Source organism: Colletes gigas, unplaced genomic scaffold (assembly GCF_013123115.1).
Source record: "Colletes gigas isolate AHSC1104 unplaced genomic scaffold, ASM1312311v1 Colletes_gigas_Sc00005, whole genome shotgun sequence".
Classification (NCBI taxonomy): domain Eukaryota; kingdom Metazoa; phylum Arthropoda; class Insecta; order Hymenoptera; family Colletidae; genus Colletes; species Colletes gigas.
Window position 1 is genome coordinate 6,921,878 of NW_025106634.1, and position 27,616 is coordinate 6,949,493.

Genomic DNA, 27,616 nt, shown 5'->3' on the forward strand with positions numbered 1-27,616 from the left:
GAATGTTTTATTTCTCTATTTTCTATAATAAGGCGCGAACCATCTACTAGGAGTCTATTACTAATTATTACTTTTTAATACTGTACGATAACTAGATTATTTACAATTTTTTTTTGATGAACTCATAACAGTTGATACTTGTTCTGATAATCTCTCAATATAGGTAATATCAGTGGTGTATATATATAGTAACATATTAATGCACTAGACGTAACATATCTAATGAAATTTTGTGTTAAAAACTTCATGCTAATAGTACATGCTCGTAAGTACTGCCAGTATTTTGTTTACAGTAACTGTGGGCCTTTATCACAATTATGCAGCATAACGTTTTTGATTCGAAACTGGTGTTTTATACTAATTAGCAGTAATAAGTAATGCGACAACGCATTATTCTCTTTACAGAAATAGTAAGATTAAAATTCGTTATTCAATAAGGTACTTTAGTGGATTAGCAAAATATTTTAACGAATTAAAATAGAATGTCTTTTCTCTTTGTAACAGCGTTCAAAATATGTAGTCAGTTTCATCACTTTTTTCCCCTCTGTTGCACGTATTCGATATACGGTAACATATTATTATTATAGCTTGGTCTTTTTCAAAATGTACAAACTTTACATTTGAAAAACTAACGACTATGATAAAATTAATAGTTACCGAGGCGAAATACCTACCAATACTGATCAGTTCTTATATCGAAAATAACGTACACAGTGAATATTTAAAGGAGGAGCTTATTACTTGCACAATGTAGTTTTACTATTTTTAAGTTTGCTTATATTCTATTTTTTAAGTACGTACACGATTGGTTTAAGCGAAAACTTTTGTGTTTTTTTTTTTTTTAAGTAAGTATGGATTGAAGTTGACCCAAGTTTTCTCGGAAGTAGTCCATCAAGTTCTTGAATCGCGAAGCTTATTGTTTTCTCCGAGTTTAAAGATATTATCAGGTACTTATCTAGATATACTTTTAGGAGTACCAGTTGTTTCATTATTTAAAATAAAAATATTATTCGTGCAACGTAATGTCAATTAAAAGAACTTGAAAGTTTGGTGTCTTATCGAAGACTAAATTGACTCGAAATGTTAATAGCTTTATACATACGAGTATGACTTCTTCGCAATCGGAACTTTATGGAAAAGTTATATTAAAATAATAAAATCTATGTCGACGAGAAGACCCGATCCTCGATCGGTAAAATATTAAGTTCAATTAAGTACTCGCAACAGTCGAAATACAACGAAGACTCTCTCTTTCACGTTCTCAACATTTAAGTTTGTTTTTTAAGTTATTTATAAAATACCGTTCTTCATCCAGAAAAAGTGTTGATAACATTTTTTGGACCATATATATTCAACAGATATTGCTAAATGATTGTAATTCTTTGCATGTAGTGCTAACGAGTTACTGTCCCAAAGAAACGAGTTATAATGTTCATCGATGAGAACAGCTAACAAGAACTACTCGGACATCTCTTTACAAGAGATTCAGTTTTCATTCGTCCACGTTGTTTCCACGCGGACGGACCAGCACCATAAATAATCTGTGATCTTTTAGATTTGGCACTCTCGTACTCTGTGCCATTACGCTTAAATTTTTCCTGAGCAACGGTAACGTTCATCACTGTTCTTTAGAGGCACTCAGAGGCACCTTTTTCCCCCATCGACTCCATGAAGGATGAAACGCATCGCCACAAATTTCGATTACAAATATATTAGATAGCGTTTTGATACTCGACACGTTTTGCGTTACATTTATTAGGTATTTCAAAGCAATATCAAGCTGCTTCGTAGCACGTAATTAGTTTCTTTTTCGTAAATTTCAGCAAACAAACGAATAGATCAACTTGAAGTATCTTCTACGAAAATTGTGGTGTATTATCTATAATCATAGATAACGTTACTGTATTCCATATAAAATATAGCTCGCTCGAGTACCAATGCACATCGAAGATATTGGTAAAAATAGATTTCGTTTCACCTTCTCTGATACACACAAACGTTATCGATTATTTACAAATTTTGTAGTACAAAATAAACTTTACGAATTTAACGAGTTAACCGCCTCTTTATGGGTATAGTAACCCCCTTTGTCTACCCTTTATCTACGTTCATTCTTAATTCATCGGTATACATATTTGCTCTCTCATGAAAATAGACTCTTCCTTCATCGCGAACTCCCACTAGCGTTGAAAGACGCTCTGATACGTGATACGGTTTACGGTTTACGGAAAAAAATGAACAAATTCCCTCCAAACAAAACACCTCAGGGAAGCAGGGAAAACGAGAAGCAGGAATAATATTTTTGTTGCGGGAGAGGAAGAGACGAGGATGAGGAGGAGGAGGAGGAGGAGAAGGTATATTCGAAGTAAGTCAAATAAAGGCACTATCTAACCAGGTAACGGAGCTTCCTCGTAGAAGTCTGGCTCGTCCTCTGTGCTCTCGTGTTCCGATCCTTTGCTGTCGAGTGCTCGTAGCTCGGCAGCTGTGAAAAAATGGGTCATTTGTGCCCTGAGAGGTATCATTAGAATCAGGAAGAACGGAAGCGTGAGGGCCGCTCTCGTGCTCTTCACGGTCCAGAGTATGGCCAGGCACAGAATCTGTATGAGCGTGAACAGGTGCATCTTATACGTTTGCACGCGACGGACGTAATTGGCGGTGCCGTGGTGTTTCACCGGCATGAAAAACAGTTTAACGCGATCGAACATTTGCACGCCGTTCGTCGACGAGATGCCCATGTAGAGAAACACTCCGAGGAGGACGGACATCGGTACGCGTCGCAACAACGGCGCCATCAGCACGCTCACGCCGATCAATACGGCGACCAACAGAGCGCTCACCCGTTGCTCCTTCACCTCGACGATGTGCGGTTTGTCGCCGGGTGCGTGAGTGCGGGACATCACCGTCACCGCCGACACGTGCGTCAGCGACCTGACGGAGGCGGCGCAGCACCACGGTGCGCCCATCAAACCACAGCCGACGTTCATCAAACAAACTACTACGATATCCATGTGGTAACCGTTACCTTTACGCAGCTTCCGCTCTTTCTTGTCGATGATCAACCTGGAAAGAAAGAGCAAGCTTTTAACGTTTCTTCTCGCAAGACTGACAATTTTCACGATCGTAACACCGATATTTATTTTGGTGAACTCATCGTTCCGGAATAAAAATTTTACCGCGATACTTGAACAATAATTATTTATCAAGCTGGACTCCAGCGGCCGTTCGCGGAAAGAACAAACACGAAAGTAACCCGTACTGTAAGTTTTATTTACAGACCGTATTCGATACGATCGCCGTTTCGCAATCGAAACGTCAACGACAGTTTACGCGTCATAACCGAATGTGCTAAAATAACACCGGCAACGCGTTAAATAATGTAAGACATCGATGCTTCGGGTTACGAAAATATCGCGATGCAAACGCACGTCGCATGGGACGCGAGTCGTTCCTCGAAAAAACTGCAACCTTCGTTCCTTTCCCTATTAACAAAAATCTTACTCGGAGATTTGAGTTTCCATGAAGACGAGAATGTAAACCAGCAACGCTGGCACGATGCAAGCCATGGTCATCCAGAGGGGAATGGGTTTGTGTACCCCGACGGGCGACACGATCCAACTTCTGCCGGGTTGCGTGGGCGACAGACCTTCCGGTACCAAGAGTTTCTCCGTTTTCACCATCGCCGCGAAGTCGATCAGCGCGAACACGATGATGCTGATCGGTACGCCGAAGTCGCCGAACGCTCTCCTGGCGCTTCGACCGAGGTAGTGACTGTTGCGAAATATTCGCAAGTAATATGCGCCGAGAAACGTGCCCAGACACAGAATGGTGCACATCAGCGCTGTGTTCGGTTGATTGATCAACAATCCGGCAACATTGCGACTCGGTATCAGGCTCTGCGGTTCCTCCAACGGGATAACGACCGCGTCGCCGGTTTTCGGCGACACGACCGTCATTTCCGTCACGTTCACGCTCGGGTTCCAGTATATCGTGTCGTTGGTATCGGGAATGAAACTGTACTCGTCGAGAAGCGGATTCTTCACGAAGTAGTTGTACAGCTTGATGAACGTTTCGACGATGTAGAGGAGAGAGATCAGACCCGTGAAGATCTCTTCGGTGAAGCGAGTGAAGAGTCTGACGAGCACTGAACCCTCCACGGAGGCGATGGCCAGCGCTATGATCCCCATCCACGCCCCCACGTACACTCGAACGGTTAGAAACTCGAGCTCGTTCGCCAGACAGAAGTTGTACAGACTCTCGTCGAACAGAAGGAGGGGACCGGTGGTGCCGATGATGACCAACGGTTGGGTGGAGAACAAGGCCATCACCACTCCGGTCCACGAACCAGAGACCAGGGTCTCCGATATACCGATCACGTCGTGGGTCTTGTCGCTCATCAGACCGCCGAACGTGATGGCCGTGCACAGAGCGGCAAAGTACATGAAGATGGCAGCTGCCAGGCAGGAGGAGTTCAAACCGTCCGTGAAGTCGGACAGGTAGAAAGGATAGCGTCTTTTGATGTCGTTGATGAGACCACCGAACGGACGTTTCGTTCTACGGAGCGGATCGTCGTCGCCAGGTGGTTTCCTCTCTTCGCCAACGAGAATAGCTGCGTAAAAGGAAGCGTGTCGTTTACATTTTTTACCGATACGATACTTGTTATGTATTCTTGTATGTCCAAGATTCACCATTTACCTTTCTTGATGGCGGCCTCGCTTTGGATCGGTTTGCTCTTCTCCTCGAGCGCCTTGGCCTTCCGATTTCTGATAGCCTCGCTCTTCGCCTTGAGCTCGTTGAATGGCAGTAACGCCTGCCGCTCCCAGTCACCAGGGGGCAGGACGATAGAGTCGTCGAGGAACTCGTTGATCGCGGACAGAAGTTCGCGCCTCTCGTTGGCTTTGTACGCGACTTTGTGAAAGGACGTGTTCGCCATCAAGGTGGCGATCGATCTACCGATCTCGTGGTAGTCCAGATCGGCGTTCCTTGGTCCCAGCAGGATGAACATGAATCTTACCGGTATAGTGATCTCCGTGATCGACGGAATGAACACACCCTCGGCGAGTCGAACGAAAGCGATCGTCGGTTGGTCCAGAAAGTCGACCGCGCCGACCAGGACGACCGTGGCTTCGGCGCCGGCCGGGATCCTCTTCAAGATGTAGTCGTTGTGGCCCTTTTTCAGGTCCTCGTTGCTGCCGGTGTACGTCAGCTCTTCCTTCATGTCAACGACCGTGTGGTTGCCGTCCAGGGCCAAGCTCGACGACAGGATTTTCGGCTTCGCGTCGTTCAAGTTCTGCAGGAGGTCGAACACGATCGTTTCGTTACAACAGAGTTCGGTAAATGCCCAACCGATTGATTTAATGATATGCATACTATGCGTTGGACCAGGCAAAAGAGGTTTCCGAAGGATTTTTGCTCCCAATGTTTTTGGACAAGCTGAAGAGAAAGTTTTGTGTTCCGCCAGAGGCGGATTATGCGATTTCCGAAGCGAAACATTGTTTTTCTTAACACGTCAACTACCAAGATGGTGATTAGTCACCGGATTTCATGCAATTTTATTCGCTTCGTACGAAGCAGAATATCCGCCTCTGTATGAAATTTTCTGAAAAACTCACGAATTTCCATCGGAATTATACAGCGTGTCCAATTCACCGTGAAAGTATCTCGATTATCCGGACGTTGAAGTTCGAAATATGTAATGCATTGGTGCTTCATTGAAATAAACAAATTTTCTCTACTTTGTTATATCGTTGGATCAATGGAGATATTTCAGACGATATACAGGGTGTTCAGCCACCCTTGGGAAAAATTTTAATGGGGGATTCTAGAGGCCAAAATAAGACGAAAATCAAGAATACTAATTTGTTGATGGAGGCTTCGTTAAAAAGTTATTAACGTTTAAAGTTCAGCTCGTACTGAATTTTTTTCTCGAAAATGCGCAAGATTTCGGGGGTATGTCTATTCACCAAAAATGATTGTAATTGACCCCCGCAATCGAAAATAATTTTTCCACGACGATTCGAAAGTTTTGAATTTTGTCGAAAAATTTCACACCTTCCCGAATTTTTTTCTCGAAAGTGGGTAGGATTTCGAGGGTATGTCTATTCACCAAAAATGATTGTAATTGACCCCCGCAACCGAGTATAATTTTTCCAGAACGATTTGAAATTTTTTTTTTCGCCGAAAAATTTGTCCACCTTCTTGAATTTTTTTCTCGAAAGTGCGTAGGAATTTTAGGTTATGTGTATTCACCAAAAATTATGGAAATCGACCCCCGCGATCGAAAATAATTTTTCCAGAACGATTCGAAACTTTTCAATTTTGTCAAAAAATTTGTCCACTTACTGAATTTTTTTCTCGAAAATGGTTAGGAATTCGGGGGTATGTCTATTCACCAAAAATGACTGCAATTGATCTCCGAAATCGAAAATAATTTTTTCAGAACTATTTGAAATTTTTTAATAACTTTTGAACGAAGCCTCAGTCGAGAAATTGATATTCTTGATGTTTGTCTTATTTTGGCCTCTAGAATCTCCCATTAAAATTTTTCCTGGGAGTAGCCAAACACCCTGTATAGGACTACTTGCATACTATAAGTTTAATGGCTACTTAACGTTCAATGGGTACTCAGGAGCGAATCCAGAATATTTTAAATATTTATTTTACACTTCGGCATTATAATAGAAATTCCTTGTATAATAATTTTGTTCAGATTTGATAACTCTGAGAAGGCGATCGACTCTCTGGATTCGCCCCCGTGTCCAAGCAGTAGTCGAAAGAGAAACGACACAACGGCGTATCAGAGTCGTTCGAGATCTCGGAACATGCGAGAATCACCAAACGCTATACGAAAGAATCTCTCGGTTCCTCCGGGATATTTTCGTCTCGCTGTTTCCGGGATCGCGAACGGGTCCATAAAACGTGCATACGCGTAACTAGGCTAAATACTGAAAGGAGAATAAAACTAAACAGATAATCGTTCGAAAAGTAAAAGTCTCAATGAATATGAAAGTGCGATCAGAAACTAGAACGGGTCAAGGCCACTGTAAGGGTGCAACGATATTCTCTGTGTCCTTGCTTCGAACACTAAAAAAACGAACATCAAAGAAGCGCTCTGTAAGTGCAGAATACAGAAAAATGTAATCGCAAACTACAAAAGCAGGGACCCCGTTGTAACCAAAATAAAGAAAATTTACGGGACAAGGAATTATCTTTCCGATCAAACGATTGAACGGGATAAACAATTTTCTTTTAAACTGGCGATAACCACTTCGATTCGATCGAAAAATAAAAATCGTAAAAAGTTTTTGGAAAACTTATTTTTGGTCCCTGCAGAGAAGAACGAACTGTACACGTATTCGTGTGTTGTTGCGTGAAATGCGAAACGAAAAGAAAAATGTAAAGTACAACGAGCTAATTAGCCAGACAATTATTTATCTACTAGGCGATTCTTACAGGACTAGCGCTAAACTCGTCTCGAAACTCTGTAAAGGTTCGACCGTGGATTAGCGCGTTCGAAAAAACATGGACGATTCGTTTTTATATTCCCGACGAGGTAGAAGATAGGAAGAAGCGACGAGAAAAATGTGGGAAAACACACTCATTCCCCTGTAAGTTCATGCCGAATAGATGTTAATGCGAATATCGGTGTGATCGGCGATGGGCGAGGCATAAACTAGCGAGTAAAGTTGAAAATACTGCGTTCGAGATTCGGGAAACGAGAGATTTACATGTTGGGTTACATGGTTCTCAGAGGCTTCCCGCGCAGCGTCTTCTTCCTCCAGACAGAAAGACTGTGGAAACAACATTAGGACACACCGTCAGTCAGGCCTCCCGTCTCTACGGATTTCTAACGATTATATCCGACGGTTAGGATTCGTGCAACAACGTTGGTCGATCTTTTATCGCGATACGAACGCGTCGCGTTCGATAAACTACGTATCACGACTCTAATACTATCGGGTCCTTGCGTTCGTTAACGTTAACAACATTACAACACGCGCGAGGCGTTTATATCTGGATCGGGGAATCCCGTACGATAATCAGAATACCGAACGATACAACACATTCAATGCGTATCTGTTAAAAACAGCGACTGTGAATACATATCGAGCAGCTCACAAAAGTTGTAATAGTGGAAAAAGGCACGCGCGACTCCGCGAACCGAACAGTTTACCTGAAGGCTGGTGTAGCTGGAATAGTTCCTCTTTCCACCGAACCGGAAACCGCGATCGTGATCGTGCACGTGCCTGTGTCTGAGGAGCAGAGCCCTCATGATCACGGGTCTGTCCTCGGGCAGGATCAGCTCCTCGACGACCATCTGCTCGACCACTCTGTACGCCAACCCGGGCAGATCCTTCTCCTCGAGATCGAGAAGAACCACCCCGGTCTCCAAGCAACGTCTTAGATTCAACAAAGAGTGGAAGCTCAACGAAGCCACGTGGGGCCTGCCCCATCTATCCGCCCCCTCTTCCACGTCCTCCTCGTATTTGATCCATCTCGCGGTTTCCCGCCACTCGCGTTCCTCCCCGAGCCCCTGGAGCTCGTCCAGCTGGACGAACACCTCGTGCGGCGAGTGATCGTACATCTTCTTGAAGGTGTCGTGGGGTATACCGCCCTCTTTCCTGCGCCCGATCTGCACGGTCGAGTGGGCCGCCTTGTGTCGCCTCATACCCCGTGGATCGTCGCTTCTGTGCGACTCCAGGTCGTCGATGTCCAGCTCCTGCAACGTGCTCGCCTCTTCCGGCTGCACGCTCACCCTCCTCGCGAGGACGCCCGCCCCGTCCGGGAGCCCAGCTCCCGACCGTTTCCGCCATTGCGGATCCTCTTGAAGCGAGTACTTCCGCGACTTGTAATGGTGTCTTCTACGATAAAGAAACGGAACTCAACGATCGAACGATATATTAAACTGTACAAACGTGAAAAGTAACTATAGCAATGACAATTAAGGGGTTGGGTTCGTCTCCGGCCAGAGGCACACGGCGTTTTTATGTTATTCCCTGTCTCTTACTTGTCTTGTCTCGTTGGTCTTGTCTGTCTTCGTTGTTTTCATTTGCAAGGAAGAACATAAAAACGCCTTTGTTTCGATGACCGTTACCCTAACTTTAACGTCCCATCAGAGACGAAATTGGATACTAGCAAGATATATATATATATACGCAGCGATATCGTTGAGGCTCGAAGTTGCCTTTATCTTTCGTCGATCGTCACGGTCGACAACCGAAGAAAAGGATAGAGGTGGGTGGGAAAGAATGAGAAAAAAAACATCGTCTTTCACGCCTCGCTGGCACCAAGGGGGATCCCCCCATTTGGGAGAGAAACGTTCAACTTACAAATTCGCGGAATTACGTCTGGAGTTTATTTTAAGAATCGTTACAGTAAACGTTACAAGATCAAAGTTTTCAATCTTACGAATATTCTTTCACCGACGTCCTGCTTTCGACTGATTTTTTAAAACCGCGTAAAAGAGTAAGAATATCCCCTGGTCGTGCTTCTTTCGTTACTTTGCATCCAATTTGTTATTAAAAATTCACGTCTGTTCCTATTCCCCGTTGCTCGCATTTTCTGTACCCGACATCGTCCTACCTTGAGTATAATAAAGTGGTTGGCTAACGTCGGCTGAATAAAACTTTCCGGTGTTGCAAAGATCAACGATACACGTGTGTGTTTTGCCAGCGGCCCAGCAAAATGCAGCGAACAATGCCGTCGTCGTTGACACGAGGCACGCGACCGAGTGCCAGAACTGTTTTTGCGCTTGACCCTGGCAGTCAGTCCGCCTAGTTTGCCATTGATGAAGATCAGATGGATCGGCCAGATCTTCGTCGCGGGAAGTCAAACCGGCGGCGGAGATTTTCAGCCACACGTTCGCCGATTTGTTCGTTTATAAAGTGATGAAAAATACTGATAGTGAAATATACGAATATAAACGACCGATGAATTTTTCTACGAGTTGCGCGCGCACGGTTAATTAGTGCACGAGAACGCGCGCGTACGTGTATGTGTGTATGTGTGTGGTATTAAAGTTTTTTAGTGACGTCACATTGTCGATACAGTCTACAAAACGAATACGTAGAATCTTTTCTCGCGCGCACGTTCGATATCATAGAGAACGTTCGATTCGCGCAGAAATAAGACTCGTGCATTACCAGAAACGGGAAAGAGATACTTTTTGAGCAGTCTGATGCGACCAATGTCCACGTTGTAGCGATCCGGGCGGCCATAATACTGCTGAGCCATGCCGATGAGCAAGGGCCAAACCGTCACATTCGTCGCACCGTGATCACCGAAAGACCGGAGACGCGATCGAACTAATTAGAAGAACGCGAAGGCAGTGGCCTCGAGCATCAGACTCTGCCGGGTACTAGCTCGCAGAGACAACGCGAATCTCTGGCCGAAGGCCATAACATTAGACAGCAATCGCGAACTGGTTCGCATCCCTCCCGCTAAACATCGTTGCAATTATCTAATGCCGAAACCGCCGACGGAAGTCGAATTGTACGAATCGCGACACCTACGCTCTCGGCCAAAAAGACACCACCGTCCGTGCTATCTTTAATATTTCTCTAGCCTTTGTCCCTAAAATTCACGTGCTCCGAACCAGCGGTTCTCAACCTATGGGATACGTCAATCGAACCAAATTATGTCGAATTTTTAAATTATGCACTCTATTTCGTTATTCGTGGCATGTCCGAATCTGTGATTTTGTAAGTTTGCGTAAATAACGAATTACATCCGCAACAAGGTCTTGGCAACCGTTAATGTAATATTTCCACTGGTAAGAGCATTAATTTAAGTCCTATGGCGACAGACTATGAGCATCGTCGTGACGAAGAAGATTCGAAGCGCGGATTATGGTCAAATAAATCGTTCGCGATTTGTCTCACGTGCAAACTATTACATTGTGAAACATTGCGTACATCAGTCTCGGAATATTTTCGTTAGCTCGATGTGCAGCGGCTGTGTGACAATCGCTTGGCATATCACGTTTAGGGAGGTGTTTGCCTACAACCTGGATAGCGCTTAATTGGTCGGAGCCTTCTAATCCGGGTTCGTACCCCCGGTTAAGCAAACCGACTGGCTCGTTCCTTTTCCTCTGCGTCGTTAACGCTTCATCGATTCGCAGAACTTATACCTATTGGCCACTTTCACGGCGTGCTAAAAGGCCCGTACAATTTAACAACAATTTAAAGTATAAAGAATTCTGTCCTTGACAACGTATATAAAGGTCAAGGCCATCGGGCCATTCTTCCCCGATCTAAATAACTGCTTAAAATAAAAGCTTTAAAAACGAGATCGAGTGTCCGAACTTGTGATCCAAAAGGAACGCGAGATCGACAGACGGTCCGAGATTGTTGCGCCGCAGACCAAATTAAACAGTCGAGCGCAACAAAGCCCTCAGCACCTAGGAAACCGTTTTACAGTCTGCCACCTCATAAACTGGGATTTTTGGGCAGATGTGTGCCACACGTGCCTGGCACGGTCATACATCGCTTTTAACCGTCAGCCGTTGCAAGCTGATTCCAAGAATCTCAAGAAAATTAAACGCAACTTTGTAAATTGAAATAAAAGACGATATTTTTTAAATTAATACAGATTTTGACGACCAACCAATTTTTTTAAAAGTATATTTGCAAGGGATCGAAGTCGACTCACTTGTGCTCGTGTTTCTGGTGCCTCCGACACTTCCGGTCCTCCTCGTGGGGCCCGGATGCGACGACTGTCTGCGCGTCGTCCTGCGGGGGCGTAGGAACATCTTCCTCCTTGATATTTTCGAACTGAACTCGCGGACTACCAACGGTTGCATTGTCGGTGAAACCGGAAGCGGCCCTCTCCGAGATCGGCGCCTCGCTCTCACTGCTGACAACGTTCTCCGTTTCCTCGGCGGTTTCCTCGTCGACGTCGTGTCCGCTGCCCAACGACAACCCGTTGTCCATCCCGTCTATCTCTTGGCCGCCACCATTGCCTGCACCGGCCTGACCGTTCTCCTCTTCTTGGCCAACTTCCGCTGTGGATCCTTCGCTGCAAACACGACGGAACACGCGCTTTTTCTTTCACGTTTGCCTTCTTACTCTCATCGAGCATTAACACGTTGACTGCCAGTCTAAAATCCTAAAATTGTTTACGGGACCAAAACTCTGATTTTAGGCAATTGTAAACTGCGCAACTTAAAAGTTGTCGTAATAGTTACTTTTCTAACCTAATTAAAATTTACGAAGCCTATTAAAATTGATTTTCTTTAACATTTCAACTTAAGAATTCATTGTTTTAATTCCACTGTTAAAAGTTCTGTCAACCAAATATGGGTGACGTGGCAGTCAGTGTTAATTAACAGAAAAATTCCAAAGACTTACGGAGAGAGATGTCGTCGCATAGATCTGGAATGGATGCTTTTCAGGGGCATATACGGATGAGGATAACTTCTCTTTCGGTGCTCTGAGAGAAAAATATACGGAACGAGATGTAAATTATTCTGCTTCAGAAATTTAATAGATCGATTGCCTAATCGTTGATACGTGACGCAACCAGATTTCTCCATACGTACGATTGAAATCGCGATCGCCATATCGCGGTGGTGGTCCTCGATCCCGATCTCGATCTCGATTGGATCCAGCCGATTCTGTAGGTGATCCGAGCCGGGCTACGTCGAACCTCTCCCCAGCGTCCATCGCGAAAACCTTCTCCATCTCCTCGTCCAGTTCCGGTCCCGTTTCCATGCCATGACCGTCGACCTAATATCGAGAAAAGGAAACGTTGGAAGGTTTCTCTCAACATTTCCAATGTTATTCGACTACAAAGCGTGCTTTTTCAACAAGGAAAGTATCGTTTGAGAATTTATTTAAGAATCTTTACGTAAGACTATACAACAAACGAATACGATACAAAATGGCCGTAGATTTTCCAATCGATGCTGTTCAGCGTTTACGTGTACGTTTTTAGCTAAATTTGAATTAACTCTCGTAGTCGTTTTTTCGTTTCGTCTCGGTCTATATCGCGTTCAACAAGCTCGCCGTCGACATTATTATAGGTAGTTGCATAATATCGATCTGTTCCGAAGGAAAGAGACAACACCTCCGAGCAACGACGTTTGTTCTTGACAAGCTAATACTTTAAGCGGTAAGCTTTTCGCGGTTAAACGATATCGTATTTGTCGAAGGGGAACACGACGAAAATTAACTAAGCTTTGAAGTTACTTGTTTCCAATTGTCGTGTGAAAGTTCTGGTCGTGACTGATACGAACAACTTTTATTTCGCGTAACTGTTACGACTGTTACACATGCATCTATACTAAATTATTATGACTATTTAGAAAACTGCTGTTTTCCAGTTGGAGAAAGGTATAAGTTCAATTATAGGAAACAATATAGTTAATATAAAATTCTAGTACAAAGTTTGAAGTCAAGTTCGATCGAGTTTATGAAAGCATCGATTCGAATTTTTCGAACGAACGCCCCGATAAAGCATGCACTCGAGCTCGTCCTTTGCGTTACGAAATTGTTTTGACAGACTCTCTCGCGTAGAAAAATCTTGATCGATCTCTTAAAAAATGTGGAGATAACAGGATGGAGGATCAATTGATCGTTACTAGTGTCATTAATCTCGAGAAACGATACTTTTATTCACGATACATAATCGAGGATAATCCATGAAAATTTAATGAGACATGCTTAGGAAGGTCGAAGCCATATTTCCCTGTACGTTGGTCGATATTCGCTTTCGAACTTCGGTCATTATACCCCACACGCGATTAATAAAGTAACCTAAGCTCGTCTATCACGCATTTGCATTATAAGAGACCTGAAATGCAATTGTAAATGCAAATGTACCTAGTTTGGTAATGCCCTCGGTTCAATAATCACAGAATTGACCTACTGAAAAGAATTAAAAATTGTGAACTCTGCCCGCCAATAGCTTGCTTTTAAATAAATTATTATTTTCCAGAGAAGCATTTTTATCGATTTAATTTTTCTCTCCGCTGTAAAATATAGCGTCAAGCGAGGAATTAAACGAAAATAACTTACGTCATTGGGAGGCCCATCGATAAATAATGTTGTTCACTTTTGACGTCGAAGGGACCCCTTTTCCAATGGATCGAGAATGCCGAAGAATCGAACACGTTAAAAAAAATCGAAAATTAAAATCGCACAAGATGGAATGGAATCTCCTGGGACGAAATAAGTATGCTTCAACGACGACGCCAAATTCTCTTTTGCCGATGTGTTAAAGGGTATAGCCGAATAAGGGGGTCAAATGTGTCCTTGAACCAAATTTGACATACGATAGATCCATCGATAGAGCATCGGAATCGAACGTTCTATGTCAAGTTTGAACCCTCTATCTTGTTTGGAAGGGCAGTTGTAGGGAAAATTCGGATGATCGAATTTCTGACTATTTCCCGTATTTAATTTAGTACGAAAATTACGTAAACAATCTGGTTATCGCATTGCGGTTATCGAGATACGCGTCCAAGAATTTTTTTAAAAGCATATTGTCATTGGTTATGCCTCTGAATTTTTTCAGATTTTTTGCTAGGGTTATATTCAAAGGTATAAACAGTATTTCCAAGAGCTGCGACGGTGCAGCGAGTAACATGTTCGACTATGGATACGCTGCATATCTTTTTTTATTACATTAATTATATATTTTTTAAATTTTCAAACAAATGACAATGAAATGTTTTAAACTCTCATGCCTTTGATAACACTGAGCAGAGGAAGAAGATTATTCTCGAACGATGAATTAAAACGTACGTGGAAGTTAGTTTACGAATAAAATTTGCCCAACGTGCAACGAACGACGAGAAATCAGCTATTGGTACGATAAATTGAAAGAGAACGCGATTCGACTCGAGAGAAACCGATAGAAAGACCGAACAATTGCTACGAACTTTAGAATTACCTCACTTGATATAATACATCAAATAAATATTATTATTAATTCAAAGTAAGAACTCGAAACACTCTGCCGAACCGATTGAACGGGTTAGACGAGTCCAAAATTTAAAGAGCGACCCATCGACGTTAGTGAGAATTCGAGGAGAACGGGGGAATCACTACTGCAAACGGAATTCAACAAGACACTGAACAGAGTATACAAAAAGGATTATCTTCGATGGGGTGGCGTCCCGATACCGGAAGATTTCCGCCAGCGAGTTCTCGCTGTCAACGTCGACGCGATCTTCTATCCTCGAAATAGAAAAGGAAGTCGAGGATCAGCAGAGTGGTTCCGAGAGTCCATGGACAAACGGTTCCAGTCGCATCGCGGACGCGCACGGAGGGACAAGGTTCGAGGGTAGCTTTCAAGGTCCCGGAATCGGAATCGGAATCGGTATCGGTTGTCTGGTTCCTCGACGAGGTTAGCAGCAATATTGGCGAATCGTTGAAACACACTGTTAACAGTCGAACGCTGAGAGAAGGAGAGCGTGTTCCGTAATCGCGTTCAGGGTACGAGAGTCACTGTCACACAAGGTAAGGTATCACTTGATGGTTCGTCCGCAGAGATCGGCGTAACCAGCGGAGAAACTTGCCCGATGTCCGTGGGAGGAACGACTTCCCGGAGGAGTCAGCGGCGACCTCGGCCATGGCATCCCGGGCCAAAGTGCCACCCGGCCGGTCGGCTCGTGCTCGCAGCTCGAAAACTCAAACTGACGGAGAGGGTAGCGCCGCCACAGACCGACAGACAGAGACCCGCGGGAAGCTCGTGGCGGGGATGGGCTGTACGCCCGGAGGGCAGAGGGCCGGCCCGGTCGATATCAACCCCATGCGTCGCGCCAGACGGATCTCTCCACTGAAAAGTTACCCCCGTCTCTCTCTGACCGATCGTGCTTCTACCGGGACATCGCCGGACCGACCGACTTCCCTGCGCGAGAAATGCGATCTCCCGACCTCGTCCCCGTACCTGTTCGGATTAACGGGATTCTTGGATTACTCTGTGCCAACCACCGGATCGTGACGCTGCTAGCAATGGGGGCTGCTCGATTCTCAGCTTTGAAACGATTCCAAGTTTTTAAGAATGTAAAGATTCGAATACGATTCTGAGGCTATCGAAGGTCTTGAATACGAAGTCTAGTGTCAAGTATTTTTACAAGAGTTACTAGGATTGTACTTTATGTACGAAATTAAATTTATTTGCAATAGATGTGATAGTTGGGTATAGTTTTTATGACGTGATCGAGCCCCGGTTCTAGTACGTCACGGATAAAAGAATGTAGTACGCGCGGATAGGTCCGGAAATGAGTGTACCGAAAGATAGGTTAGCCATTGGTCGATGCTGTGGATGCAACAAGTGTCAGTCGGCCGTGAAATCTGCCCCCTGGAGGGGCTTGACGGAGCGTTGGAAGCGGATGGAAAGAAGGAGAAAACAGCGGGTGGGAGAAAGAAGGGGCACGAGAAGAGGGGTGGCAAAGTACCGTAGAGTGGTTTCACCGACCAGGGGGAGAGAAAGCTCTCAGCTGGCGGGTGCAGCTGGTGGAGACGCGAACCGGACCAGCGCAACCTGAGCGAGGCCTAGGTCACACCAGGGGCTTATCGACCGATAGCAATGGTTAGAGAGGGGACAAACACCTCTTTCGATACCACTAACTAACACCTTTGGTACTACTCTAGTCCCTCGTAACACGACAACTGGACATAACCACAAAACGTGTTCTGAGATTCAATTTTTCACCACCGATGACGTCAGAAGTAACGCCGAGTCTTGATTCGCAGATAAGCGCATGACACGAAACCGAAAAGGCACGGTTCGTCGAGCTGCATACCAGGCGCATCGGCGAGGATGACACGTACTAAGAAAAGAATATGGTCTCGCGTCACGGAGACAGGTAATTCGCTGTAATCGCAAGTCTCAGGCGACGGCTAATCAAAACCATCGGTTGCATTATTAATTGATCGCAGCGAGTGCACAGCTGCGGAGTAATGAATTATAAAGTCGATCGACATCGCGATATAAATTATGGCCGATCGGAGGATCCCGGTTCTCATAACCCGCTACAAAGGTTAACTTTATTTTCGTAACGAGTCGATTTTGGAAACCGATGCACATCAAATGACAATGACTTTGAGTGACACGAACAAATGGCTGAATTATAAATTGCGTTCAATTTTCTCGAGCAATCTATGATTCCAATTACGTAATGCGTTTCGTCCCTGAAACTTGGAAAGTCGACCTTCGACGGTGCCTTTTTAATAAATAGATTCAAGACTGTCTTCGCCCGTCTATTATACGAAAGTTTCGACGAACTCTGCGATCGACGTTCGGAGGGATCTTTTTCCGCGGAAGTCGGCCTTCGAAGGCACAACGTCGTTCGAATTAAGGCCGATTTTACTCTCGCCCCAGAAAGAATACACTTTCCGTCGAGCAACGGCATAACAAACGGTGCATCGATTTTCATCGAGCTTTCCAGCGGTTGTAGGGGTCGGAGGAGAAGAGAGACGAAGCAGAGAGGCTGTGTGCGCGATTCAGATTCAAGGTCATAGGAGCAGGAAGCGAGAGATACGTACGCGTGCAAACGTATACGCTATCAGCGACGAGGAAGCCCCGGTCGATGATAGAAAAGCTCTCCGTCACCGCTCCTTTTCCGTTTTCCGTGGGCAGCGCAGCGCCACCTAACAACCACCCCTTTCTTTCGAGCGGTTCGTGTCGTCGTAACCGGCAACTCACGACGACCACCGACCACGGATCGTAATTCGTTAAGGGGAGATTTCTCGTGCAACAAACGGGGAATCTAACCCTTAACTTTTGCACGACGATTATTTTTATTATCAATTAATTAACGTAAAATCTTATTAACCCTAAGAACGTATAATTTAATTTTTGTATCCGAAATAGGTTCTACCAGTGCAACGAATAAATAAATATGGCAGAATTTAATCCGTTCCTCGCCTATCCGTTTGAATCCGCGGCGAAAGGGTTACGGCGACCGGAGGGTAGTCTAAATGACTTCGATAATCGTGACTCGATCAAAGCGAATTCAATTTCTCGCTGGCCGGTGAGATGGAATCGATATAGGGTGCCATTATCGTGTTCCAATAGGTCAGACCTGGTAAGTGACGTGTCTCTCGACGATCGATCGATCATCGACGACATTAATGGAAGGTTAGAAGCTGTCAATTAATACGCGTTGGAATTTCTCAGTAAAATGTCCCTATTTTCTCTATCAAACGTTCGCGAATATAACGAAAGAATTCTTTCGTCGAGTAATATTAATTCTTTGGTACGCGTCCAACGATCCCAACCGATAAATTGCCCCCTGGAGCAGTGTTTCTCAACTTCACATAATAAAAAATATTTTTTTATCGAATAGCGTTCGACAAATCTTGGGCAAATTCTCTAAATGTAGGTCACGAAGTAAATCTTTAACTTCGAGACTTGAGGCAAGTATAATTTTTTCTGTAGTCACGGCCTTGGGTTAACATATTTATTTATGAATAAAAACCGTGTAGGGACAGTGTCATTTCCTCACCAGTTGCTACGATTCTTTCATCGAGTACGTATGTACCTACATCTTCGACCGTTTGTCGATATTTAAAGCCGACGTCGGGGAATCTAGATCGAAAAGCTCGTTGACCTACCACTTTCGTCCCTCGCATAAATATATTTCCTTTCTTCCGCTGAAACCTTTTCTATTTATGGTTCCCCTATAAAAGCGTGCAGACAACGAGGACCGATATTCGCGTTCGTTTTTCAGCTTCGTTGCAACGATTTCCACCAACGTTTTAATATCGTTGCGCAGGGTGTCCTTATTTCTTTTGTTAATCCTTTCAATCTCCACATTTTTTTTACCTTTGTCGACGACGACGAGGAGCGTGGAGTCGGAAAGACCTTGCTCAGGGCGTGTGTTAAAAATAACGTCTCTCCGATGATCCGTGCTCTCATTATCGACCTGACCTTCTCGAGAAACTTTTGTGCTCTTCCGACTTGGAATTGCCGCGGCAGGTGCGATCTCGAACACGATTTCCTTCGCGTACAAATACGAGTCCAGCTTTCAGAATTATTGGTTTTATCAAGCAGAGGGTTGCCAAATTTTATTTACGAATATTTGTAAAAACTGGAATCCACAAAGGAACGTTTTACACCGAGGTCCGAGCAAGGTCGCGAGTCGAAGCTAATTTTAAAACGAATCCAAAATTTTTATTCGTTGACCGGGAAATAAAAATTTGCCTGACTCTGTTGCCAGCAGACAGCTTGACAGTTATGAAAAATCCATTGTTATGTACTCGACGAAAAAGTCACTTGACAGACTATTCTGGAGGGAACAAGGATGACTCGAATGAGTCATTACACATGTACGTTCTATGTACAGTACCTTGATGGGCGCGGGAGTCACCATGGAATGGATCTTCCTTCGGCAGATCGTTGCGCAGCAGCATACTCCCATAAACCTTGACCGGCACCTTTTCGTGGAACGTTACCGCGCAATCAACCTTTATGATACTGCGGCCACGATTGACACCGGTCGTCTTGTAATCGAATTTACGGCTTCCGGCCTTGCGTAAGTGTCCCCCGGCCAGTAGCGATGCGTTCCGTCGAGCAGGCGCAAGTCTCGACGTTGACACGCGACAGGGACAACTGTCGTTTCATCCTTTCTTTCCATTCCCCGTGTTAGAACAATTAGAAGCTCCGCTCGCCGTGTCGTTGCACCGAGATTCGTGCTAATCGCCGCGCAAGTGAAACAGGAAACGTTCGATAAACCGACAATCTTCTTCGTAAGACAATCCATCGCGAGAAACTCCTTTCTCTTTAACACTTTCGCGGTTCGATCAAACACGTTGCATTTCATCGAACGGTAGTTCTCGATACATTATAGAATTTGCACGATAAATAATTTGATCCCCGGATCAACAATGCGACGTTCTATCCCTTGAACTTTTCAAGTAATGCTCCTTTTGTATTGTAAGAGTTTATTCATTTAAATTGAATTTGACTGTTGGACAAGGCGTTAACACCCGCATACTTCTTGTGACTAACAGACGATGACGTATGATGTTTGGCCTATTGGTCATCCAACACTTTTATTTCTAATAAATCAAATTTAATTAAATTCAATCGAATAAGTAAATATCTATAAAGTAGCGGGGGAGAAGATTGAGAATCACTGCTCTAGAGACCAAATACTGTGAGAGCCTTGGAGATTGGCCGGTTGCTGTCTCCAGCAATTCTTGGAATTGGCTTCCCGCTTGTCCCGGCGTGGCGGTCAAGTATGTTTATGTTCGCGTCTCTCTCTATCGTGTTACGTTTCACACTTCGTGAAAAAACCGAGACAGATTTCTCAGAAGATTAACCTAACCTCCCTTCAGCTTTGGCCCGATTAAGCTCCCTTCTGACCAGTTTCGGTTCCGAGGCGGACGAACTCTATTTCCCTCTTCTGGATTCGATTGCTTTTTTCCCCCGACGAGATGTCGCGAGATCGATAATTCGATTTTCGAAACTGCCCCCGAAGCTAATTTGGATTTTCATCGGAAGCGACGTACGAAGTTATCAACGGCGATTTCGAGGATTTGTCGAAAACGGATGGGGACGATCGAACGTTCGCTCCGTTGGTACAGTAATCGGTTTCAGCGACCTATTTGTTTTCAATCAACGGCAATACGGCGAGTAAAGCGAAAGATCTCGTGGAACGCGACGAACTGTTAAGGAATCCTATTAAAAAGGAGAAAAAAAAATTGAGACGAGGATGACGGTAATCGGGTTTGAATACGCCATTGTCGATTCGCTCGCCAATAGTTTACAGAACATCGAACAAATCGAATCGCTTCTGACTAGTGTTAACGCGCGCCGACACGAGCAGCTTATGAATATCGATTCTTGCGGATGCATTCGTGCTAGAAATTCCAAAGCGAAACGATATCCGCATCGCGTATCGAACGCGCGATAAGACGTATCTTTCATTTTTATTTCAACACTTTGTCGACCGTATACTTTTCGTAACCTTAAACTTCTACAACTCCTGCGATACGGGGATAAAAAAAAATTGAAATTTTTAAAGGTTCCAGTGATGATTTTAATTTTCAATAATTTCAATGATGACTGATTCAATGGATGTCGAATTGAATACCCAGTGTAAATTTTGTTCTTCTTAACGAAGATATTTGGCATGCGATTGCCTCGCTGCGTCGCTGTAAATTTTAACGTCCTTCTGCGCCAATATTTGTCTCTTATTTTTATATTTCTAAACGCATTTATTACGCAACCAAATAAAACGTTCAAAGATTGTTTCAATATCGGTGATATCTTTCTTCGAGGAGCAATATCGCTCAGAATCTATGGTCGCGCGAGATTAGAATCGTCGGGAATGTACAATCGATGCGCATCTGGATTCAATCCCGCAAACTTATGCAACGCGCCGAGTAAATATCGCTGGCTTTGTCGTCTCGAACGAATTCCAATGGCGTTATCCAACTCCTCGAAAATATGTCGCAGAAATTGTATCGGTTCTTCCGAACCGAATGCAATTCTCTGATCAGATCTCTTTCGATCCTCCGCAATTTCATAAAGTGGTCGGCCACGAACACCGCGGTTATCTTTTCTAAAATCCGAAATACGATGGACTCGCGTGGACACGAAGGTAGTACGGATTATCATCTCACAGCGTGACGCTAAACTCCGACGTTGATTCAAAAAGCGGGACAAGCTCGTGTCGACTGATTGGCCTGATTGTTGACGGTCGTAGTTCAATAACCATTTAACATGAGACGCGGAACAACAGTCCATCGAGTCGCATGGCACCTAAGAAACAACGCCTCGCTCGGCACGTGACTTCGGTTGCAAACAAAAGTTTCTTGGAATTGTCGTCGACTTGTGTCGAAAAATGCTTCGTTAACACTAGAAAGACTGAAACTTGGTATATACCTATATTGCCCAAAAGCAGTCAAAATTACTGCATTGTGAGAGAATCACTAATGTGTAAAGAAATTTGTTTAAAATTAATTTTTAATATTATGAATTTAGGGCGCAAAAGAAATAAAATAAACAACTTGTTGGAACAAGTATCACTGCATAAAGATTCGACTAACAAGTACTACTCTAGCTTATTGAGAAACTGCAACTTATCAAGTATACGCCCAAATCGACAATTTATCATGTATCGGTAATCGAAAAAAAATGAAAACTGTTATTTTAATACAGAGCCGAACTGGTCATATAAGAAATTTACTTGATTCAATAATAAGAGTCATTTGATTATTTGAAATTTCCCAAGCAGTCAAAACGACTGCTTTTGGGCAATATAGGCATACCGGAAATGAAGGAGGGGGGAGGTAACTACAATTATTTCTAATTGAAATTAAAAAACAGTCAAAATGACTTCCTTGGGCAATCTAGTGTTAAAAAGAAAGACTCGAGAAGCTTAATTTCGGACGTTTCGTGAATACCGAAAGACTCGACTGAGTCAGAGATTAAGCGCTAACGTGGTTTGTTGCACCATCGTCGCGAAGTGATAACGACCACGTTTAACGACCACGCGGTTGCGGGCTAGAACATATTTTAACGATGATGTGTGTACAATGACGTGCGACGTATTAATTAATTTCGCTGGAACGGTGGCCGTAAAATCACGAGAACCACGAATAAACGTGAAACCACAAAGGAATTCCAACCCGTCGGGGATCGTTCGCCGTGACATTCCGATTACCTCCTCGCCCCGAGACGTCCGACGAACGACTCGTGTATTTCCGGGAAAGATTACGGGCGAACTCCGCTAAGTCGAGCGCTCGAAACGTTTCGGATTACGAAAACCACCGACGACGCTAATTCACTCCGGTCGTCGGGAATCGACTCAAAATACACACAATTTTATCATTAACTAAATACACAAACGTCAGTTACGTCGATTCCGATAGCTCGACATCCGGTGTAAATATCTGTCTGGGCGATGAAACGATCTTCAAATCTGCCGAGAAACGGTGGTTTCGTCCGGCCAGCGAATTCTCTCGAAGCCAAGAATAAACAAAGTTAAAAAAATGTCTCTCGGAATTTCCGAAGAACCCGAGAGTGATTTCCGCGTCAAAGTAATTCCGGTGGTACGAGCAATCATGTAACTTCGCGAAGATAATACAGTGACGAGGCTGCGTTCGTGCAATTTGCGTCTCGTCTCCGTGCAACTTGTAGAGAGAAGTCGCCAGTAATTTTCAACGTCGATCGTAAACTGTTGAAATATAGTACCGAGCATAAATTTCGTGAACTTCGACGGGGCGATCGGTATTGGTGAATTACGACCGGAGAACAGAGCGTGGATAATACCAGAAGCCAGTGATTTGATTGTTGCGTAAAAAGAAAGGTATAGCGTACGACGATACGTGACGTCATCGAATTCGTGTTCTAGCGACGAAACAACCGTCCGACGGCGGAACGACTGAAAGAATCGTGGGACGATTTTGTTATTACTCCGCGAATACCCGCGTAATTAGATCAGATTTTATTAGTTGAATTTCGATTCATCGATGTCAACGAGCAGAGCTGGCAATCGGTCAATTGGAATTTTATTAAACACTCGTCGATCGTAGTCCCGTGTCTACGTTTATTTTTACGCTCGGAACTTGAACGGAAGTCTAATACATTTAAATTAACACATTTTCACATTTATATATTTCTTTTTCGTGCTAACACAGAAGTTAAATTTGCTTCGAATGATTGGACACGATAAGTACGTGTCACGGTGCTTAAAATAAACTGACACAGAGACTAAATGCTAAATGTAATGTTGACGGATACTGTTAGGCTATTCGATATCTCGACCAATATGGGAATCGGGTGCTAACGAGAATTTTACTGTTGAATCAACACTATTTTACTATTGAATATTAACCAACTTCTCCTTCGTGATCTTGTTCCTAAAAAGACGCAAACAAATTTTGATTCTCGCCTAATTATTCCGTTCGTCAAGGGGCTAAATAAGAATTAGAAAAATCTGTTTGATCGATTGAAAAATTTCTACCGTTCGAGCCGTGATCCATTTCATCGCATTCGTTACATTTTTTATACAATTATCGGACTATGCTACAGAACTCTAGACGTGAATTTTTTTTCCATTCAACAACCAACAACGAAATTGCGCAATGTAAGCGTGTTTTCGTCGAAAATCTAACGATGGAATCGATCCACTATCGATCGTTTATTTTAACACGTTGACTGCCAGTCTAAAATCCGAAAATTGTTTAGAAGACCAAAACTTTGATTTTAGTCAATTGTAAACTACACAACTTATTAAAATTTATTTTCTTTAACATATCAACTTGAGAATTAATTGTTTTAGTTCCACTGTTAAAAGTTCTGTCACCAATATATGGGTGACGTGGCAGTCAGTGTTAAACAATCAAAAAATAAATTAACCCTTTTTTCTGGACTCTAAAAATTATCGTTTGCACAATAAATTATTAGTGGCTTTGACGAATATTTTGGAGTTTATCCAAGTGTTTTCGAAGTCTAGAATAATAAAAAATCATGCCCAAGAAGAGAAGGGTCATATCGTAGGCGGAGGGAAGCACTCACCGATACCCTTTTGCCAAAGCCAAGGAAGGACAGCTTCCTTTTGGTATTCTCCATCGTTCACAGATTCCGGTAGCTGCTGGGGCAGCTATCAGCCTAAGGTGTCGTCTTTTTCCTGGGTGCTCGACCGATCCTGAGTCGGGACGGCGATGTCCACATGTGGAGGAGTCGCTGGGATGGCAGCTCCGTTCTGTTAGCTATGGAACAAACGATTTCTCGATTAATTTCTAGTTAAATATTTTAACTTTGTTTACAATTATTTCGCAACCCGATAATTCGTCGTTGTTTACTTCACGGCTGCTTGGAAAAAAATTCTTCCATAACATTTGTTGTTGTTCCATGGCTTACGCCACTTTCATAATCGCCGACACAATTAGGGGCTTTCCGTACGTTATCAATCTTCGCGTAAAACGTAGGAAGGTCTTGCCAAAATCCCGCTAATCGTGATAATTTATTCTCTACTTCCCGTTTGGTAAATTGGTAAAAAAAACTTCGATTCGTTTAAAAAAAAAACAATTTTCTCTTAATTTTTCTTATCATATTTCTCCAACGATTTCGAATAGATTTTAATTGGTTACACGAAATGACATAACGCGACGACTCGACGCGGTTACGCATCTGTGGCGGTGGATTTAAATGAGAATTAAAGTGGCACATAAATAATATGATAAGCTAGATGAGTGTCACATAATCTACGCGATAAGCTAGATGCCTGGTAGCGAGGATATTAAGCACGATTTAAGAAACCTTGTGGTGCTTTCGTTTGGAAATGATCATGACTTTTGGAAAAATATTTATTTAACCAACCCCCTACTTTTAATGCAAGCGAAACGCGTAGAGATTATTAGGTATCGTACGTAAATATTATATCGTATATAATATTTGAAGGAATACTTCGATAGAAGTGCTTAAAGGGCGAAGAAGGTAGAAGACGCGACCCAATAATGGCGAAGGGAGTGGATACAGACCTTTAAATGAAACAGTGCAGTCTCGAGTCTCGGGGATAATGATCGTTATTGTGAGTGATCTCGAGAACACTTGTTCACGAACTACGGATCGCGGAGATCTCTCGAACGGTCGAGCCTGGATCGAGAAAGAGAGCTGACACGACAACAGTGACCGACCGACTGACTTCATTCGAGGCTACCAGCAACGCGACGTCCATCCAGAGGGACCGCGATTTCAATATAAGTTGATGAATAGTGTCCCGACATAGCGTAACGTCCGCGTTATAAATAGCCAAACAATTCGATACGTTCTATCGATGATTTGGCCCAACATTTACTCAAGCCCCGCAGTAAACCAACTATTTACGTTTCGTTCTTAAATCATTTATATATTAGAACCTATCAACGAATTTTTTAAACCGACATCCAAAACGCCAAAAAAATTAACGTTCATTTACCAATCGTTTGCCGAAACATTATCGACGATATATCTTCTCCAATATTTACTGACTCGTATACGCACATTTCGAAAATACGGTTCCTTCGCGTAGCAAAGATTAATTCACCGAGGCGTGCTTGATTTTTTAACTGACATACCTCGGTACACGTGACGAAATAAAATTTCTATAATTAATTTATTCATTTTACGCGAATTGAAATTTTTCTTATTCACGATCCAGTGATTTATCAGGCTCCTTAACGAAGCATCATATTTCTATTATTCGCGACCAGATAAATCTCCGACGGGACAATAAAGCATGGTAGAGGAACGGAAAACAACTTTACCGCTTCGACCGGGAGAAGAATGTTCTTTCTTGTTCGTTGCAGCGGACCCTGCTGGCGCGAACAATGTCTTTCGTGCAACCGGAATGGCTAAACTGTTTCCGAGGGGAAGGATTACGACAGAACAGGTACTGTCATGGCCGACGATTTGGAAAACGCATCGCCTACGGGTTTTATCGGCGTTGTCCCCTGCGATATTCAACGAAATCGACGATCGACTCGAGGCCCCATGTAAATTACAAACAATGCAAATATTTTAAATAGTATTTAACACTGTTTTAGATATTATTTTAAGTGGATTTATGACACCTGTCGATTCGATGGGTTTCAATTTACATTACAGAAAACAAAATATTTATATTAACCAAATATTGCATAATCGCGTGACCATAAAAATCTAACAAATATCTACTCGAGATCGAAGAACTTCTGCCCGTTGGACACGATTGGGTAAAATTTACAAACGATGCAAATATTTTAAATAGTATTTAACACTATATTAGATATTATTTTAAGTGGATTTATGGCACCTGTCGATTCGATGGGTTTTAGTTTATATTGTAGAAAACAAAATATTTATATTAACCAAATATTGCATAATCGCGTGACCATAAAAATCTAACAAATATCTACTCGAGATCGAGGAACTTCTGCGCGTTGGACACGATTGGGTAAAATTTACAAACGATGCAAATATTTTAAATAGTATTTAACACTATATTAGATATTATTTTAAGTGGATTTATGGCACCTGTCGATTCGATGGGTTTTAGTTTATATTGTAGAAAACAAAATATTTATATTAACCAAATATTGCATAATCGCGTGACCATAAAAATCTAACAAATATCTGCTCGAGATCGTAAATAATAACGTGTCAGGATTTCCCGTAAAAATTTCGCAGTCGTTGCGTAAAGAATAATCCTATCATAAATGCAAAACAAACGCGTTACGCGACAGTGAATGACTGCTACCGAATCACCCGGAATGAATCATTCCGAGATAATGTTGGGTTCGCCAAAAAGTTCGAGCGTAATTTCCAACTAAAACGAACATTGATGTGATAAACGTAAAAAAAATGTTTGGATCTCGTAATAAATTTCGAGAGTCTTATATTTTGTAAGAGCAAATTCGGTACTTGCGAAGAAACTGATCCTAAAATCGTTCGACGCTGAAAGATGGTAAGTATGAAATACCTGCTGACAGACTGACTCCTTTTCCAGAATCGAGCAGCGTGTGCCTTTCGACTTTTCTTTGGCGGTCCACCGAGCACCGGAGCTTGCGATTCTACAGCGTTCGTCGCGCAACTACGTTAACGTATGCGTGAAAACGGTCGCGTCGAAATTCGTGTCCCGCGACTAAATAGCTTGTTCGAAGAATAATTGTACCGTAAACAGACCCGCGGAAGGCGTGTC

At 43.2% G+C, this 27,616-nt stretch overlaps 1 protein-coding gene across 2 annotated transcripts; it reads right to left on the reverse strand.

The window, feature by feature from the left end:
* LOC122395373 (band 3 anion transport protein) lies at nt 1–27,616 on the reverse strand. Of its 2 annotated transcripts, XM_043392872.1 has the most exons (10): nt 27,398–27,616; nt 24,475–24,668; nt 12,536–12,722; nt 12,345–12,426; nt 11,647–12,012; nt 8,171–8,858; nt 7,725–7,787; nt 4,693–5,287; nt 3,499–4,606; nt 1–3,060 (listed from the first exon to the last, which is right to left on the reverse strand). In XM_043392872.1, exons 2-10 carry the CDS (start codon nt 24,526–24,528, stop codon nt 2,388–2,390), a joined length of 3,816 nt encoding a protein of 1,271 aa, XP_043248807.1. In that variant the 5' UTR covers nt 24,529–24,668; nt 27,398–27,616; the 3' UTR covers nt 1–2,387. The 2 variants fall into 2 exon arrangements, with proteins under 2 accessions (XP_043248807.1, XP_043248808.1); XM_043392873.1 differs by lacking the exons at nt 7,725–7,787; nt 24,475–24,668; nt 27,398–27,616 and adding an exon at nt 19,295–19,418.